This window comes from Cajanus cajan, chromosome 3 (assembly GCF_000230855.2).
Source record: "Cajanus cajan strain Asha chromosome 3, NIPB_CcT2T_4, whole genome shotgun sequence".
Lineage (NCBI taxonomy): Eukaryota > Viridiplantae > Streptophyta > Magnoliopsida > Fabales > Fabaceae > Cajanus > Cajanus cajan.
The window spans coordinates 6864228-6884201 of NC_138519.1; the positions used below are offsets into that span (position 1 = coordinate 6864228).

Below are 19974 nucleotides of genomic sequence, written 5' to 3' on the forward strand. Positions count from 1 at the left end.
AAAGGAATCACAATGAACAGTATTGTTAGGAAATAAAGATAATGAGGTACTGTATGCAGGATTGATTCAATATTTGAATTGATTACAAGAAAGAACAGAAGAAAAATGAATGGGGTGGGTCACTAGCATTGAACTCTGAAAGGGTTGGAAAACAAGATGGCTCTAACATCACCTAAGATCTTGATTGCATAGCAGTACTGGCTCGCGTTGGATGGATGATTTGAGAGTTTAGAAAGAACAAAGATTTGATTTGATTTGATTTGATTTGATATGATATGATAGACATGCAGAAGGATGAAAAATATGATCACGAAATGGAATTGTAGAGAACCGAGGACACACTGTAAACGTTCTTAACTTTGAAAACAACAGGTGAATGAGGCAAAGCTAATCACTCCCATGCACACGTCCCTTTCGCTCTCCCTTCCCCCACCTCTGCCGCCTCTGCTCTTTCTCTCTCTCTCTCACACATATCCATTGGGAATGCCAACCATTCATTTACTACACATTTTCTCCAAATTCATTTTTCCCATCTTTATTTATATCCTATATTCTTCATAGAATATAATGAACGGACTTTTTAGAATCTAGTTTATTAGACCTAGGCATGTCGGTGTGGCTTGATTATGATTTCTCATAATGATTTTTCAATTGCATTTCTGGGTGTTTAGCTGCACTTTTGAGGATAGAATAGAACACACTCATCTCACCAAAGCTAATATAAACTAGCTTCAGCATTATATGTTTAGACTTTACATGAAAGAATTCAAATGCATTTGTTGATAACCTGCAATCAGACACACTTTATTTAGAATCAAATGAATGTTTTAATATATTCGAGATGATAAAATTGTTGAGTTTTCTAATAATTATTCGATGGTATACTAGTTTTTATTATAAGAGTGTATAAAATCTAAATATGCAACTATTTTTATGGTGAGAATATGGTGGTGGAGCAATTACAACTGAAGTCCAAGACTCTAATTCAAAACTATGCTTGCAATAAGCGGCACACAAAAAATTACAAATTTTGTGAAAGCGTCTTAATAAATAAACAGAAAATATGTTGCAACTGTAAAATTGTGAGTTTAATGGTAAAGCATTGCAAGAACACTAATTAACAATATTATAGCTGCAGAAAAAAAATATGGAGCTAGAGAGAAATATTATATAGTAAGAGGAGATGAAAATGGAGAGAGAAGGAAAAGACTTTCTAGGTGTATTCGATCCTTTAATACTTAAGTGGCATCTCTTCACCCTGTCTCTCTTTTCTCTTTCTTTGTTTGTTTTTCTCTCCCTAGCCAGCTCCTTAACAGTAACTCAACAATCAAGATTCAAGAGGATCAGATCCATAGGAAGTTTATCTGTCCATCACCAAAACCGCGACTGATCAGTCAATCCCATCAATCAAATCAAATCATCAGAAAGCAAACCAAAGGCAAAGCAAAGAAAAGGGAATCAACAAAAAGAGGAACAACATGTCATCCTCATCCACTTCCTTTTCACCGGACCAACACCTCTCTCCCTCCGACCAGCTCTGCTATGTTCATTGCAACTTCTGTGACACTGTCCTCGCGGTATCATCACCCTTCTCTTTCCACTTCAATTCTTCTCTTTAATTACCTCTTAACTTGTTGTTTCAAACCCTCTTAGGTGAGTGTTCCTTGCACCAGTTTGTTCAAGACTGTCACTGTGAGATGTGGTCATTGCACCAACCTTCTCTCAGTCAACATGCGTGGACTGCTTCTTCCTGCTACCAATCAGCTTCACCTTGGCCACTCCTTCTTCACTCCTCAAAATCTTCTGGTATTTATGTGTGTGCTTTATGATATGAATATGACTATAATAATATTATTAATAGCTACCTAGGCCTAGGGCTTTTAATTAATCGATTCTTTTTCTTCTTTTTTGTGTGTGTTAGGTTTTTTTTGGTTAGATATACTCTCTTTTGAGAGAGAATAATTGAAATGAAAACTGTGATGATCAATTATGACTATTGGGTTTGGTATTTCAGGAGGAGATTCGAAATGCACCTTCAACAAACATGATGATGAACCAGCTGCCAAACCCTAATAATTTGGTCATGAGCACCATGAGAGGAGGGCCTGAAGAAACCCCTAAGCCTCCATCAGCTAATAGACGTGAGAATTTTCTCTAATTTCTTAACCTAATCGCTTGTTGAATTAGCCGCAATAGTTTCATATAATGTGTTTTTTTTTCTTCGCAAAGTAATAACCTGAAAACCACTACCTGTTTTTCATTTCTTTTGTCTTGAGTTTCCTTTTTCTACTTCTCGGGTGCGGTGACCAGAGATCCTTCTGATACCGCCAAAGAAAAGCCAGAGAAAAAGAAAAGGAAACTCTTCTGATACCATTCAGTCCATTTCACACTTCTTTTAAGCTCATAGTGCTGCCACTTAACCAATAAAGGGAGAAAAGCAAAAACACAAAAAAAGGTTCTATCCCTATCAAAACTCACTTGTCAATCTGAAACAGTGGCCAAGGTTTCTTGGTATGCTGCAAGTGGCAAAGAGAGAACAATCTTTAGCACATTTATCTCATGCATTGCTTTTTCCCCCTTTCCTGTATCAATGTTGACTGTATAATGCTACTAGAAATCCAGCTTTTCTTCTTCAAATCGATTAAACGTTAAGATTCCATTTCTTTTCAAACTGAAGCAACCCATTTCCGTAATCTTTGATTTTCCAAATTACCACAATAGAATTTCCAAGGGGTGAAAAATAAAATTCATCATTTTTTTTTCTTAACGGAAATAAAAGAAATCAAACCAAAATTATGTTAAATCGTTTTCTTCCTCTTTGCGTCTATGCATGTCTCCTTTCATGTATACATTGAGTGAGACAGAATTCTCCCCCCCGAAAATATAGTGCTGAATCCATTGGGAGAGTGATTGTTAGAGATAATGATGAGGTAATGATAGAATAGAGAGAGAAAGAGATAGAGGAGAGAGAGAATGCATTAGGCAAAAGGTCAGCGAAGTTATTTAATGTTCCTGTCTGTTTGCCTGAGCAATGTCCGTGTGTTGCATGTCCAGCTCCAGAGAAGAGACAGAGAGTTCCATCTGCTTACAACCGCTTCATCAAGTAAGTTTAATAACATTAATTTCATGTTATATTATTAGTTCTACCTAGCAATATTATTACTAGTTTTCATGAATAGTTTGCTATCACACATGCACCAAAAATGAAAAATAAAGAAGCTTAGTAACTCATTTCTCCTAGTAGTTACAATGATAAATAATTTTATTTCACATTTTTAATTATTTTGATAGCATCTGAATGGCTTTCACATCATTTAATTTTTAGGGATGAGATCCAACGTATCAAAGCTGGGAATCCTGATATAAGCCACAGAGAGGCTTTTAGTGCAGCTGCAAAGAATGTAAGATCCAAGGAGATTCTAAATCTTACTCTCTTAGGGACTTTTCCCATTTTAGATTATTTTCAATTCTTACTAATTGAAGAGATTTCTTTTTGTTTAATCCAGTATATGTTTAAACTCGTTTTTGTTGCATTGTTGGTTAAATATAAATGCTTTCTTTCTCATGTGTGGGGTCCACATTTTTCTTGCAGTGGGCCCATTTTCCACACATTCATTTCGGACTTATGCCTGATCATCAACCCGTGAAGAAAGCTAATGTTCGTCAGGTACTTGGAAACCCTAGCTACTGTTACCTCCTTTTCTTTTGGCAGCTCATTAATGTAAAAGGGAACTCTTATTTCTAGGGTTTCTAATCTCAATGTTTTTGTTGTGTGTTTAGGAAGCAGAGGACGTGCTTATGAAAGATGGGTTTTTCGCACCCACTAATGTAGGCGTCTCTCCCTACTAGAGGTGTTTATTGAAGGGCTTTGAGTGTTACTCATATGTCTCTAATTAAGTAGCTGTACCAGGACTTTGTCTTATGCATATTAATGTTGTGCCCTTGTGTTAGTACTTCTTAGTATTAAAAAGTTGTTAGTTTATGTTACAAGCAATGGTGGGAGGGGATTCTGTCGAAGCTAGCAGATTAGTTCTTCTGAAAATGAAGATGGTTTATTTTCTGTTGAACTGGTCCCAGAATGAATATGGGTGAATTTGGAATGTAGAAAGCTAAAGTTACAATATTTTTAAGTGTTTTTTTGTATTCTAATAGTTCTTGCTAATCAGTTCCCTGTTAGTTGTTATTAGTAACAAGTGTTTAATACCCGCTGATAAAAAAAAGTGGTTAATACCGTTACAACAAAATATATTTTTAGTGACATTTCATATGATTTTTAGTGACAATAAAAATTATTACAAAATTTTTTATCAGTATTTATTCTAAATACTGGTAAAAGCTCTTATAATGGTCGAAAAAAATGTATAACTTTTTATGACATTTTTTACTTTCTAGTCGATATGGGACTAGTAAAATGAGTACAAATACTCTTTAATTATCTTATCACTAGTCGATGTGGGACTTGTAAGATGAAAGTTGTCTTTTATTTATATAATCTTTTTAATTTTTTTTAATTACCTTATTTCTAGTCCCTTCAAGTTTAAGGATTATTGGGTTTGATAATAGTGAGTAATCTCATACCAACTTAGAATAGTAAGTTATATGTTTAACTCAATCCTACATAACAAACTTGTAAAGTGAGAGTTATTATTCATTTATATACTCTTTAATTATCGTATTTCTAGTTAATGTGAGACTAAAGTTTTTCTTAATAAATAATTGTCACTAATAATAAATTTTGATGTGATATAAATACATTTTTAGTGACCATTATATATTAGTCATTAATACTTTTATTAAATAATAAAATAAAGATAATTAATTTATTTCTGTTAAATAATTGACGGTAAAAATAAATTTTGTTGTAGTGTACATCCATGATGAAATCTAATATAGTTTTCTGAGGAAGAAAGTATAAATGTTTCTTTTTAGTTTTCAAAGTATCAAATGCTTTTGATTTAACGTTTTTAATTTTTTATACAAACTATTTTTTTGGTTAAGCCCAAGAAATCATAATTTCCATTAGTGAAACAATGCAAAGAATAGTTGGATATTAATTTGACATTGTCTTAATTAGATCTTATTTTATCACACAATTTATTTAAAAATTTAGGCTGTACTTTATTCTTACAAGGACAGATTCGGTAATAAAGAGAATTTGTCTTTATCAAACTAAAATAAAAGCATTAAAAATTTAGGCTGATTAACGACATATTATAGAGAGATAATGGAAGATGAGTGGAGGGGAGTTAAGTGGTGATAATGACGATATTGCGATCTTGTGGTCGTAGCTTTTGAAAACCATGGTATGGAGGAATCAATGAGAGGATCAGAAGGAAATTGTTAAGGTGACACATCTGGTTTCATTATTTATTTATTTAATAAGTTTCCATGATAAATTTGGGGCAAAGGATATATGGGCATGTTTTCAAGAAAAGATAAGTTTGATAGGCGATTTGGCTTTGTCCGATTCGACAACGTTAAGTGATTCAATAATAAAGAAATTATTAGGTAGTAATTAACTATGTGTCCATAACATATAATTAAATATTATTAGTTTTTTTTCAAATTAAAAAACTCATATATATATATATATATATATATATATATATATATATATCAATCATGTAGAGATGATTGAGTCTACAAATATTTAATATATTTAAAAGATCTAGGTAATAATTTATCCAGTGTATCTAGACTCCTTTTACCGCAAATAATGCTTATATTATCACCGGTGACAGATATGTACATGTCAAGGAAATCAAGTTGATGAGTTTTTCTCTGGTGAGAATAACACTTATTCATATAGTGGGCTAATTAAGTTTGTAGTGGTACGTGTAACGTAGTGATAATTAATGAAAGGAGCAATGGTTATGGAACCTTTTCGGCAGCTTCTTGAGCTAGATCTAACATTCAGGAACCTTACGTGGTTTTAGGGTTTCATTTTCTAACTCTTAAGGAATTGCAATAGGTATATCATTGGGCGAATTGAAGTCAATGTGGCAGAAAATGTATGGGAATTGGTCAACGACTTGGGGGTTACTGGGTCTAAGGATGAAACAAATGTAGAATTTGATCCTCTATGGTTGATGTATACTAGATTGTTGTAGGAAACAAAGCTAGCGAATGTGAAAGATGCCATGGAAAATGTGTGGGAAAATAAAGACTTTTGGCGGATCGTTAAAGCTTTTTATTATTTAGATTGAAAATTTTGTTTTCTAGAACGGGTACTTGGGCCTGTATCCAAAATGGGGAACCTCTGGTGGTGGTGAATGTTTATGATATATGTGTAATTTGAGGACGATGTAAGAACTACTTATGTTCAAACGTGGTTAATTTCATTCGTCCATTGCATGGCTGAGGATTTTAAGGCTGTAAAGTCAAAAGGTGAAACAAAAGGGGTTGCTATGTGGATTTTATTGAGGAAATTCAGGAGTTCATTGATGAATGATGAAATGGAATTCATTTTTATTCCTATATATTATAGGGAAGAAAATCAAGAAATTTACTTGGTTCAAGCTTGATGGCTTTGCTATGCGAGTCACTTGGATAGATTTTTGTTATAAGAGGATTTGATAGTCTTATGGAAAGTGTCTGGTTAGTTTGGCGATAAGAGGACATTTCTGATCATTTCAAGTGGTGTTGCATCGTAATATATGTGCAATTGGGGACCTATATATTTTACCATTTCGGTTTAACGATAATTAGGTGCGACATAGGTACTTCAAAAGTTTTGTATTTGACTCCCTTTAAGGTGGATGGTTGGATGGCTCACTACAATAAAAAGAAATCTTGAGAATATTTTAAAAAAATTACCTAATTATGTATAAATATTTAATTTGCTTTTACGACATATTATCAAAAGTTGTATATAATTTATATTACTAAAGATTTTTAATAACATTTTTATATAATTAAGTAATATTTTTTAAATATTATCAAAGTGATATTTATGTAACCATTTAATAATATTATTAAGTTTTAATTAAATTTATAAAATAATAATAAATTTAAATATAGTTGTTGTTATCAAATATGTTTTATGTCTCCTAATCCCCTATATAAATTCTTTAAGGTTGAAAACATTCTTAGTTAACTACTACCAAATTTATATCAAATATCAAAATTCATTTATATGTATAACTTTATGATTATATATAGTTTTTTTGTGTTATTCACTTATTCAATGTGAGACTTTAATTTTGAAAAATAATTAGATATTAAAAAAATATACTTTTTATACGTGACATTTTTTTATTTAATGTAAGATTTTAATTTTGAAAATAATTAATATTGAGATAAAAAAATATTATTCTATCTATAGTAACGTTTTTTCAAAAAAAAAATGTTGTAAAATAACTTATTTACTCAATCTATAATAACATTTTAATAAATGTAAGTAAGTATATATTGTTAAACAAGTAAAATGTAATAGTGTTTACGTATGCTTTGAAGGAGAGGTTAAAATTACTCTTAAAAAGATAAATTAAAATAGTGGAATACGAAAAATTTTGAGAATGTTTATTCAAAGTTATAGTTGTAATTGAACTTATCTTCCTCAAACTCGAAGTAAAAGTGGTTTGTAAAAGCGAAATTGAGGAATTAGCTTAGTAGTATAGGGGAAGGTATATACGTCTTATATCTCATAAGGCTAAAGTAATTAAGGTGGTCGGAAGATCGCAATTTTAACAAAACGTTCTTTCACATGTGTCTCAAGTATAAGGATGTACATAATCAAATTATAGTTCTTAAATCAAGTAAAAAAATTAAAGAAGTAAAGGAAATTAGAATTTAGCGATAATGAGTTCCTTACAACTATTTTTTTTTTTTGTTTTTAACCGAAAATATCATGGATGCGGTGTGGATTTATGAGGGGAATAAGATTTAGGTACCTTCATCGATTCAAATTCACATTCTAGAAAAAAAGTTAGGAATACTCCTAAGGATGAGTTATATCATGCGATTTGGTCCACGAATTTCATTGCCTTGTAAGGCTTCTAAAGAGTGTTTGGTCTTCGTTTATCACATTGGTTCCTAAAACGGATATTCTCCTAGATGGTTTCTTAGTTTAGATCTATATCAATAATTGGTAATATTTATAAATTCATATCTAACAAATTTTATATGGCATGCTCAATGAGTTGGTGAACTTAGTTAAAAGAATTAAAGAAAGAGCTTTATTTCCAAGGTGGACTTCAAAAAGATCTAAATATGGGAATCGACCTTTTAGATTATATATATATATATATATATATATATATATATATATGTATATTTATTTATTTATTTATTTATTTATTGCATAGATTGGAATTTCTTGAGAAGTGGAGTACTTGAATTTGAGCATATGTGTATTCCATGAGGCTCTCTTTGTGCTTGTCAATGGTTGCCAAACAAAGGGTTTAATTGACAATGTCTTTTCACTCATAGAAGTTTATTTTCTCAATTAATGAAGAGATCAATATTACTTTATCATAATTGTGAATGATAGGTAATAATGGAGAAAAAAATGGGCTCTAGATGGTATCTCGAGGGATTTGAACTTTTTTCCAGGTTAATTGTTTTTGTTTTTTTAAAAACACCTTATTTAGTATTAACTTGGAGCACACTTTCTAAGTGCCATATGCTAATTTCTTGGATTATGGAATTGACAACCTCTCTTTTAAGTTTCTTGGATTGTTGGTAGGTTTTAATACAAGGGAAATGTCAATTATAGAGTCAATGAAGCTGATTGGTCAACTTTCTCTAGTTCAATATGATGGAGAGATTTATGCTAATCATGTGGCAATGTTATGGTTTTCTCAAGCTGTTTCAAGAAAGGTCAGAAATGGGGAAAGTGTTTGATTTTGGCATGATGATTGGAATCAAAATGATAGATTGAAAAATTCCTTTGCTCAATCGTTTCTTCTAAGTCTCACTTAATATAAGAATGCTTGTGCGGCTGAAATGTGTGAATGATCGAATAATAATTGGTATTGATTATAAGGATGGATGAGGATTCTTTTATGTGGGAAGAGTGGTCGTTGGAATGATCTAGTGAATGTCTTAGGTTATTTAATTCTGTGTAGGAACAAGTTGTGTAATAATTATTATTATTATTTTTTTTTTTTTGCATGTTGTGATATGGTTTACTTGGATTATGTGAAGAAAAAAAATATTGTGTTTCAGGGTGCTTCTTTTCAACGATGTTTTGAACTCAACATAGGTCAAAATGGATATGGTTTAAGATCTAGGCAAGAAAAGTTTAATGTTCTTTTTCTTATTTTTGTATTGATCCTGTAATATGTCTAAATTTATCCTCTTGATACGACTTTAAAAACTGCTATAGGCATGTTAGAATACCTCTAGTACTCTATCGATCTCTCAATAAAAAGAAAATTGTATAAAAAATAAGTGGTTCATTGAGTACCTCTAGTACATTGAAAGATAAGTGGGGGCCTTAGTGAATCTTCTCTTTCCCCAAACAAGGTAGTGATAATTAAGTGCACAAAAGCTGAATACTTTTTCTTACATTTAATTAGATAATATTATTTACTTTTAAACTCTAAAAAATTGTCTAGTTTTAATTTTTTTTATTTATAAAATTGTGTCATGTGTTTCTTATATAACAAAATTAAATTGATATAATTTTTTTACAAAGAACAATAACCACACCAAACACATTTTTATAAACAAAATACTCCCCACTAAATTAATATATATATATATATATATATATATTAAAATCCTATATATAATAGACTAAAATATAAACAATTTTAACTAATTAAACTGCATTCAATTTAATAATATCATCTCCAAATACCCTTCATTTCAATTGATAGATATTCCATTTCTAATAATCCCTTTTTATTTTTGATAATAAATATCAATGAAGGGCTGTTTGCAATAAGAACTTATTGTTTTTAAATAAAATTAGACAATATTAACTATATTTTTTAATTAGTGTAATTCATATTTTTCATCATTTTTCAGTATGGAAAGAGCATTTCAAAAGAGAGAACTTCTTTAAGAAGCTAAAGTAAATATTTTTATATTGAATAATGCTACATACACAACAAAAATTGTACGTTAATAAATATGTCTTTCTATAATAACTAAAATAATAAAGAAAAATAAATACAAAATAATGTTGCACAATTGTATTGTACATGTAGGATTACTCATTTATATATTTAAGATAACTATAAAAAAAAAAAAAAAACCTATTTTTTCTTAGCTAGCTTCCGTTTGTGTCTGTGGTTCCTAGTTGCTAGCTCAGGAAAGGGATCAGACAGACATGTTTTTGTAAACGAACCCCAAGACAGCACCTGAAATAACTAACTAAAGTGATAAACTTTTAAGCAAGATGTAACATATAGCTGCTACAACTATTTCAAGCTAGTTCAGTAGGTGTCACTACAGTTACAGCTATAATAATACTATAATGAACATGCTACTGCAGACCTCGGAACCTCGATTACCACTAACACATCAACTTTCAACTCACTCTAGCTTTTACAATAATAAATGAACAAGACTCATTCAAATCCATCAGTGGCATCTGTGACATTTTTGTTTAATTCTACTGCATCATGTTATAGAATAATTGAAACCCTAAATAAAGAGTCTTGTGAAAAAAGTTAGAAGGCCGAAATAGGAGAGAAGGCCCAAAAGCAAAGAAAAGGGACCAATAAAAAAGAGAGAGGAACATGTGACATCTAAATCTAAAGAAAAGGAACAAACGTTCGATAAATGGAAGAAAGGGATTTTCTTGGATAAATATGTCACTAAAACAAGATTTTAATAGTGTTAGAGATGTCAAACTCTTGTTATGAAGAACAATAGTTTAGACTTGATCTTGGACCATTTATGCCAACTCATGATGCCAGATTTACGTTCTTTGAAGCTTAAACTTTAACTACAAGGGTAATTTTGAGGATTAAAGAGAAGTCACAATTAAGTTAAGCCAATTGAATAAATTATACATTAATAAAAAGACTATAGTTTCAAAGTGTGAAAATTACGAGTCAACCGGCGTAAGTGGATTGGCCCAGCATAGTTCAACATATTTTTGAATTGGGTGAGGCCGAGAGACTAAAATTTGCATGTTCAGCCCAACATTGCGTGTGGCGAGATACGCTAACCCATGAATTACTCATTTTTTATGTATAAAAATTTAAAAAATTAAGAACTATCCATGTAAATTAATTTTTATATAAAAGCTAAATAATATTTTTATAATCAATGGTATCAAATAGAAAAATATAAAATAGAAAACTAACAATTTCCGTTTGTAATATAAAATAGAAAAATATAATAATAATAATAATAAATCAATTGTATCAATTATAATAATGGAAAGATGGATTTGTGAACTTGTTCGAAAAAAGAGATCCCTTATGCGTAGAATTTCTTGCTCTAGATACTCGCAATATGATTGTTCACAGCAAAAATATGTAGATATTATTGTTAATAATTACTAATAATAGAAAGTTCTTGAGAGATGTATTACGAAAATTTTCTTAAAGAAAGTAATGCTGTTGCTGATGGATTAGTCGAATAAGGAACTACATTTAGTTTGACATGGAAGAATTTTCTAAATTTTATTTTACATGAAGAGGATTTAGATTTTAAGTAGTTTTCTTTGTTTATTTTTATTCATGAATATAAAAAAGTAAAATTGTAACAATAATTGTTGTCGTAAACTAATAATGATAATTAAGTGTTAGAAATCAAAACTATACTCAGTCTATATAGAATATTAACTTTGAAATGGATATTAAAGATGCCTATACTAAAACTTCATTTTCTTTTGATTGGGAAAAAGATGATTGTGATACAGACAACATCTTGGCCTACATATGACACATTGTCAAGAGAATTCTGGAAATAAATCTTACTTTTGAACGATGGCATTTGGCACTCATAGCTAGGTTTAGCTTCCTTTTTTAGTATTTATAGCAAAGAGATTGCTAGCAACACTTTTTAACTCACATCTGCTTATTTCTTTTATTATTATTAGTTAAAATTTATTAAAAAAATATAAAATTGTAAATATAGTTCATTAAATAAAATAAAATTTATATAATTTTATGATTTTTAATTAATAATAAATAGTATATTAAAGAATGTACTGATAATCCTTGGAGGTCAAAATTCAAATATAAGTTTATAAATTTGGAACACACCCTTTACACAAAGCATTAGTTTTATTACAGTGCGAAAAATAATGATGAGATAACCAATATCAAATTCCTATGTACGTTTGGATTAGTTTAAGTCCTGTTTCGGATTGTCATAAGTTTTCAGTTTTATCTAGTTTTTAAAATTAAATTTATAATAAATTTTAAAACTATTTTAAATCACTTTTAGAAATAGAAAAAGAAAGATTTAATAATTCTACTCTTTAAAGATTTAAGTACTTTCCTATACTCTTTTACAATTTTTACTCCCATCTTTGCTTTTATTAGGTCTTTGCTAGAAGAGGTAAAATAGATTAGATCATATGATGATGATCTATCTCAAAGTCGTTCTATAATTAAACTATAAGATTTAAATTTTTAGATTTTGATGATATGGATTGTGGACCTCAACCAATTGTGGACCTATTTAGTCTTAGCTCACAAAAAAAGCTCGAATAAACAAATTATTCATCGAGCTCAAGTCTTACTAATAAGTTGAATTAAGTATGAGATTTTTCACTAGAAACACCATTGCTTACAACAAGTGTGTATTCTTGACATTTTATAAATTTTAGACGAAATGATAAATATAGAGTTTTATATATAAATACTTATAACATTATATATATATATATATATATATATATATATATATATATATGATTTAATTATGGTCCTTAAATATTTTTGGAAAATTTTAATTAAAATTTTAAATTAAAAAAGTTTTAATCGAATCTTTTATCTTTTTATATTTTTATAATTTATCTCAAAGGTTAGATATCCGTTTATTATCCTTGAAATTTGATAGAATATTATTTATATCATCCTACTTGAATTATTATATTATATTTCTATTTCTTGTCATCATCTTATATTAGGTTTTAATTTTTACATACTAATTTTTTTTTATTTTAGAATATTTATGATTAAGGAGATTACAATAACTTTTTCAGATAAATTAAAATATGTTACATATGGTTGATGATATATAAGTCACACTGTTAACTATGTATGGTTTACATTTTTAGAGGAAACATTCAAAATGAAAGGAAAACAAAATGAAATGAAACCAAGAATGAAGGGGATGTATATAATGAAAAGTATAATGGAGGAAGTGAGAGAGGATATACCGTAATGGAGAATAGATTATGCACCAATGTGTAGTTGGTTTAACAAAAAGAGAGGAAGCAAGAAAGACAAAATTGTGAGAGTAGGAATAATGAGTGCAGTTACTTAAAAATATTATTTGGTGAGAAATAAATGATTTTAAAAATATAGAAATGACAGTTACTTGTATTAAGATGGTGGTTATTAAGGGTAAAAAAGTCATACCAAAAGTGGAGACCAAATGGTAGTTATGAATATTTGTATCCCTTTTATATAATATTATATGTTATATATATATATATATATATATTAAAAAAGTTGGACCCCTCTTGTATACATGAGTTGTGGGGAACTACACCGCTAAACAACCTAAGAACTGGCGCTGCTAACAACTCACTTAAGCACACAATTGGTCCATCTCAAATCTTCTTAATCAAATGTTAAGGGATTTGATCTTTAAATTTTGCACACAAAATAAATATGAGAATTTTAAAAATAATATATTTATAATTAAAATGTATTTATTTATTTTAAATTTTAGTTATATATAGAAAAGAAGAAAAGAAAAAAGCCAGTGGAGAAGTGGATATTTGGGATGACGTCAGTGTGAATGGTGTGTGGTTTCAGCCGAAGAATTTCATGACCACACACCATCCATCTTTCTTCTGTAGTGTACAGCAGTTGGCCTCCGATTATATGATAGCCTCAATTTATTCTAATATATATATGTATTTATATTAATTTATTGTGGTTAAATTAAAGATTGAATATTAAGGACACAAAAAGTCAACAGATTATAGAATATTGTATACTCATTGTCATATATTATAAGAATGTTATTTTTATATGAAAATATAAATATTTAATTTTAATTTTTAAATTAAAATAAATAGGTTAAATTCAAAGATTACATATTAACTAAATTATATATTGTATTATATTATTATTGTAGTTATTTTTATTATTGTTGTCTTTATTATCATTATTATAACTATTGTCATCACAATCATCTTTGTCATTATTTCTATTACAATATTACTGTCATTATTATCATCATCAATATTATTATTATTTTCATTGCTACAACATCATGGTACCATCATTATTATTTCATTGTTACTATTTACTTAATTAATTATTTTTTAGTTCGAGTAAATTAACAATATAACTATGATTATGTTAAAAGATATATGTGATATAACTTGTTAAAGTACTCTATTTTAAAGATATATATATATATATATATATATATATAATTAATATATAAAATTAATATTTTTAATAGTTTATCATACTCAAAATATTTTAATTCCTTTTATTAAATTCTAGTATGAAAGAGATAATTTGTATCTTTATAATTGTTTTAAAAAAATAATAAAAAATAGGAATATAAATAATAGGTGTTACAATATGTAAATCAAATGAGATAATGTATAATTAGAAAAGTTTAAAATAATCTTCAACGAAAATAGAGATAAAAAATAATTATAAAATAAATGGATAGTTATATATTATTAATAGAATGGACAATTAATTTTTTGTATACATATTTTTTTTTCCTTATTATACCCTTGAGACTTGAGAGGTATGATGGTGAAAAAAAATATTGAGAGATATGATGGTGAAAAAAGAATAATATTAAAGTAGCGGATAATTATTTAAGAGAATATAATTTTTTTTTATATTCAAGGGGTACAATGGTCCACTAAAAAGTGGAGATCAAAATGGTGGTTAATTACCGAAATATATCATCTTTATAATAAGTATAGATTATAGATTGTATACATATATTTTTCCTATTTTATCATTGAAAGATATGATGATGAAAAAAGAATTAATATATAATGAAAAATCATAAATGTCTAAAAAGAAAAGTGAAAATCAAAGGAATTATCCCGTATAAATAAAAAAAAAAATCGTATCATATTTTATCAAATATTAAACCATTTTCCGTATCAAACGCAAGGGAACACCCTTTTTACGTAATAAAATTGACTCATTTAATCTTTCCTAAATTGGAATATGATATTTAAATCATAGAGAATATTTTTGTTATTTTGACAATTTTTTTGTTTTCTTTTTTTTGTTTTCTTTTCATATCTTTTGTAAAACGAAAAAAAAAAAAAGTGCATGTATTTTATTTAATTAAATAATTGTCCTTATGTTAGCTGATGATAGGACGTTTGATTCCCTAGAGAACGGCTATGTTATTTTGACCTTTTGTTTTTGTTATTTTTCTTTTCTTATCTTTTCTAAAAAAAATATAGAATATTGTGTATGTTATTTAATTAAATAATATCTCCAAAATGAAAAATGCCAAACCAACGAAGTGATTGATTTGTATTGGATTGGATGATAGCTAGGATAAGAAATATCCGTTCATCTTCTTATTTTGTATGTCTTTCAAGATTGGATGAAAAAATCTTCCATATATCAAAATCCATATTTCAAAATTATGTTTGTATTGAAAGAAAAGAAATAGGTGAAAAATAAAATGAAAAAAAAAGTAAATAAAAATAGGTAAAATAATAGAGTATAAATTTGATTGTTTAATTAAAAAGAAATAAGTAAAAAATATATGAGAAATAAAATATATACAAAAAAGATGAAAGAAAAATAAATATAAACAAATAAGAAGATGAAGTCCACCACTTTTTAATTTCTCACCCTTTTATTTATCTTCAATCAAACAATTTTAGTCTATTCTCTTATTTTCACTCTCTTCACTTTATTTGTTATCCATTTCTTCTTAACCGATCAATGCATGGGGTGGTGGAGTGCACTTTTCCTCCATAGTATTCATCTATTTAACTCTCTCTCTAGCTCACTGTATATGTATATTTTACTCTTTTAAGAAAGAAAAACATGAATTCAATTCGTTATTTCTGGCACATTTTGTCTACTGAAATTATGCATAACTTATTATTTTTGACTTTAGTAGTATTTTGAAGTTGATAAAAAAGTCATATTGTAAACTTGGTTTACGACTAAGATGGACAATGTTTAGTGCCTTTTTCTTATGGGTGCTGTAATCTTGTAGCTTGTGTTTATTTATCTTTATCCTATGGTGACGTAAGACTTCTATAATCGGATTTGAGTACTTTCTACTCTGTTCTTTTAATAAATTTTTCTTATAAAAAAAATGACCGATAACACATACGACACATCGCTAAACCTATTGATATCTGTGACTTACCTCCAATTTTTTATCAGCATGTTCTCCCATGTTATGCTTTATCAACCTGTATATAAAAGGGTAGGTTGTATCTTTCTAATTCTAACATAAAAATTGTTGCAACCTTATAGGTCACAATTATGTCACCACTTGTGTTAGTTCTGTGCCTTACTCTTCCTGTGTTCTTGTTATTCTTCTTTCGATACCCTAGAACCTTGAAGAACAAGAACCAACTCCATCCACCTGGTCCTAGAGGCCTTCCCATATTAGGGAATCTCCATCAATTAGACAACTCTAATTTTCATGTGCAGCTATGGCAACTCTCAAAGAAGTATGGGCCATTATTTTCCCTTCAACTAGGTTTAAGGCCAGCCATAGTTATTTCCTCACCTAAAGTGGCCAAAGAGGCACTTAAAAACCATGACGTTGAGTTTAGTGGACGACCAAAATTGCATGGCCAACAGAGACTCTCCTACAACGGAATAGACATGTCATTTTCCCCATACGGCACTTATTGGAGAGAAATCAGAAAACTCTGTGTTGTCCATGTCCTTAGCTCTAGACGTGTCTCAAGCTTTTCACCAATAAGACACTTTGAGGTCAAGCACATGATAAACAAGATATCTGGGCATGCCTCATCTTCAACTGTTACGAATTTGAATGAAGTATTGATATCCCTTACTAGTGCAATTATATGCAGAACTGCATTTGGGAGAAGGTACTGAATGGTTGTTTTGCATTTGCATTTTGTTGTAGTTTGTAGAGAGATATTTTTTAAGAAGAGTATGATATTTTGTTGTGTACATGATATTCACGTACGTTTTTACATTAATATGATATTGTTGGATAAATTTCCTTTTGATTATCACTCAATTAAAAAACTTTATACCAATGAAGACTTCATGTATGATTATAAATTTACATCAATGTGAGACTATATTAAAACTTTATACCAATGAAGACTTCATTTCATGTATGATTATAAATTTACAGCAATGTGAGACTATACAACAGGTACGAAGATGAAGGAAATGAAAGGAGTAGGTTCCATGGGCTTCTCAATGAGTGTGAGGCCATGATGGGTGTCTTGTTTGTTTCAGATTATATCCCGTTTTTGGGTTGGGTTGATAAACTCACGGGGTTGCGTACTCGTCTTGAGAAAAGTTTCAAGGAGTTGGATGAGTTTTCCCAAGAGGTCATCGAGGAACACATGGATCCAAATAGAAAATCTTCAGAGGAAGAGGATATAATTGATGTCTTACTTCAACTAAAGAAGCAGCGTTCGTTTTCCACAGATCTCACTATTGATAACATCAAAGCTGTGTTCATGGTTTGAAACTCTTTTATATTCTCTTTATCATTTAATTTATCAATGTCTAGCAAAATGATTGTTTTTAATATTTCTTACTCGTACCATTTTAATTGTTTTATAGTTAATTTGTGACAAACAAAATAAAAAAGTGTTTCTAACGATTCACCATAAAAGAGTTTTTGTTTAAATTAAACCTTGATTACTAGTCATAATTCCTTACAGGACTTGCTTATAGCAGCAACGGATACTACTGCATCAACAGCAGTTTGGGTTATGACAGAACTAGTAAAACACCCAAGAGTAATGAAGAAAGTTCAAGAAGAAATTAGAAACTGGGAAGATAAGAAAGATTTCATCGATGAAGATGAGACTCAGAATTTTCCATATTTTAAGGCAGTGATAAAAGAAACACTGAGACTACATCCACCATTGGCACTCCTTGTACCAAAAGAGACAAATAAAAGATGCATCATAGAAGGTTATGAAATTGCAGCCAAAACATTAGTATATGTGAATGCTTGGGCTATACATAGAGATCCTGACACTTGGAAAGAACCAGAAGAGTTTTTACCTGAGAGGTTCTTAGACAGTACCATAGATTTTCGAGGTCAAGATTTTGAGTTAATTCCATTTGGTGCTGGTCGTAGAAGTTGTCCAGGTATACTTATGGCAATCGCCTCATTGGATCTTATACTCGCAAATCTTCTTTATTTCTTTGATTGGGAATTGCCACCTGGGATAAAAAAAGAAGACATTGATACTGAAGTCTTGCCAGGACTTGTGCAGTATAAGAAGAATCCTCTTTGTGTTTTGGCCAAATGTCACATGTAAAAGCCCCATAAAGTTGTATGGTAATTAATAATGGTTGGGTGGTGCCTAATAGCTTAATTCCTACAAAATTATAGTTGACTGTAAAATTAATTATCATGATCACCTATCATTACTATTAATTGTCTGTACTAATACTATTTATGTTACTATCATTATTATTATTAATATCATTGATGCTGGTTGAAGTGGTGTTGTTGATGTGACAACAATAATAATGTGGTACTAGTAATTATAATAATATAAATGATGACGATAATAACGATAATAATAAGAATAATAATAATAATAGTGCATGATAACTTTATTTATAATATTATAATATAAGTAGTTTATTTTAATCTAAAAATTGGTATTAATTTTTCTGATATGAGAATGGATTTGGATCTTCACCCCCAAGAGTGCCTTCAGCTTCTCTCCAACAAAATATTATAGATTGTTGGATACATCTAAATGGTTGAGATTAAATTTTATTAAAAAAAACAAAAGTAAATTGCTTCTCTATACTTGATTCTATAAGTCTGTTTCTAAATCGGTTTTTTAAACAACTAATTTAGAAGGGTAATCAAAGAGAGCCTTTCTCCCTCATGACCAATTTTGTTTCACGTATCTCCTCTATTTTTCTCACATGTGATTTTCGATCACCATTCCCTCTTCCCAATCCATTATGTCTTCTCTGTTTGCTATTGATGCCACTCGCCTTCGTCGCCATGCCCAACTTGCATTCCTTCACATTTGTTGCCATTCTCATTCTCCTATGTCTTCCGCCATTGTGTTCCTCGTCGTTGGTCTTGTTGGTCCCGTTCTCCATGTCTTCTCCATTTGTTGTTGCTATATTCCCCTTTGTCTGTTGTTGTCTCTTGCATTTTTCTTCACAGAGCATGTGCTTTATTGCCATAATTTGTTTTTGTTATGTTGCCCATCAATTTTGTTGCTTCTGACTAAAACTTGGATGAAATTTGTTTATGTTTTCTGGATATGTATTGGACGTGCCACTCAGGATATATTTTTCGGATATGTAAAAATCCTAAATCCTAAACATGCCATTTTGGATTGTATTCAACGTGATGGGAAAGATTAAGGATGGTAATGGATCGAATCAACTCAAAAGTAGTTTAAAACTTGATTTGATAATTAACTCGTAGAATTTAGGGTTTAGAATTAACTTAACTTATTAAAATTTGAAAACTTGGTTATAAGTTAATAATAATAAAAAAGTAAACACTTTAGAATTTCATGGTTATAAATTAAATTTTTTATTATTTTATGAAAGTTGGGTGTTAAGTCAAAAGAGATGATCCTTTAAATTTAGAGTTTTAATGCTAACAAACAAAGTATTTTTATATATGAAAGAAATGTTAGCAAAAATGTCTTTGAAAGATATCCTT

The 19974-nt window shown here is 29.4% G+C and overlaps 2 protein-coding genes across 2 annotated transcripts; both read left to right on the forward strand.

The window, feature by feature from the left end:
* The first annotated feature begins 1118 nt into the window (after positions 1-1118).
* On the forward strand, positions 1119-4162 carry AFO (Plant-specific transcription factor YABBY family protein). The gene is made up of 7 exons (XM_020380295.3): positions 1119-1577; positions 1654-1806; positions 2015-2141; positions 3055-3103; positions 3326-3401; positions 3593-3667; positions 3781-4162. The coding sequence occupies exons 1-7, from the start codon at positions 1479-1481 to the stop codon at positions 3847-3849; spliced, it is 648 nt and encodes a 215-aa protein (XP_020235884.1). The 5' UTR covers positions 1119-1478; the 3' UTR covers positions 3850-4162.
* Positions 4163-16328: 12166 nt separating this feature from the next.
* Positions 16329-18940, forward strand: LOC109815551 (cytochrome P450 83B1). The gene is made up of 3 exons (XM_020380302.2): positions 16329-17164; positions 17461-17776; positions 17981-18940. Exons 1-3 carry the CDS (start codon positions 16587-16589, stop codon positions 18587-18589), a joined length of 1503 nt encoding a protein of 500 aa, XP_020235891.2. The 5' UTR covers positions 16329-16586; the 3' UTR covers positions 18590-18940.
* The last annotated feature ends 1034 nt before the right edge of the window (positions 18941-19974 follow it).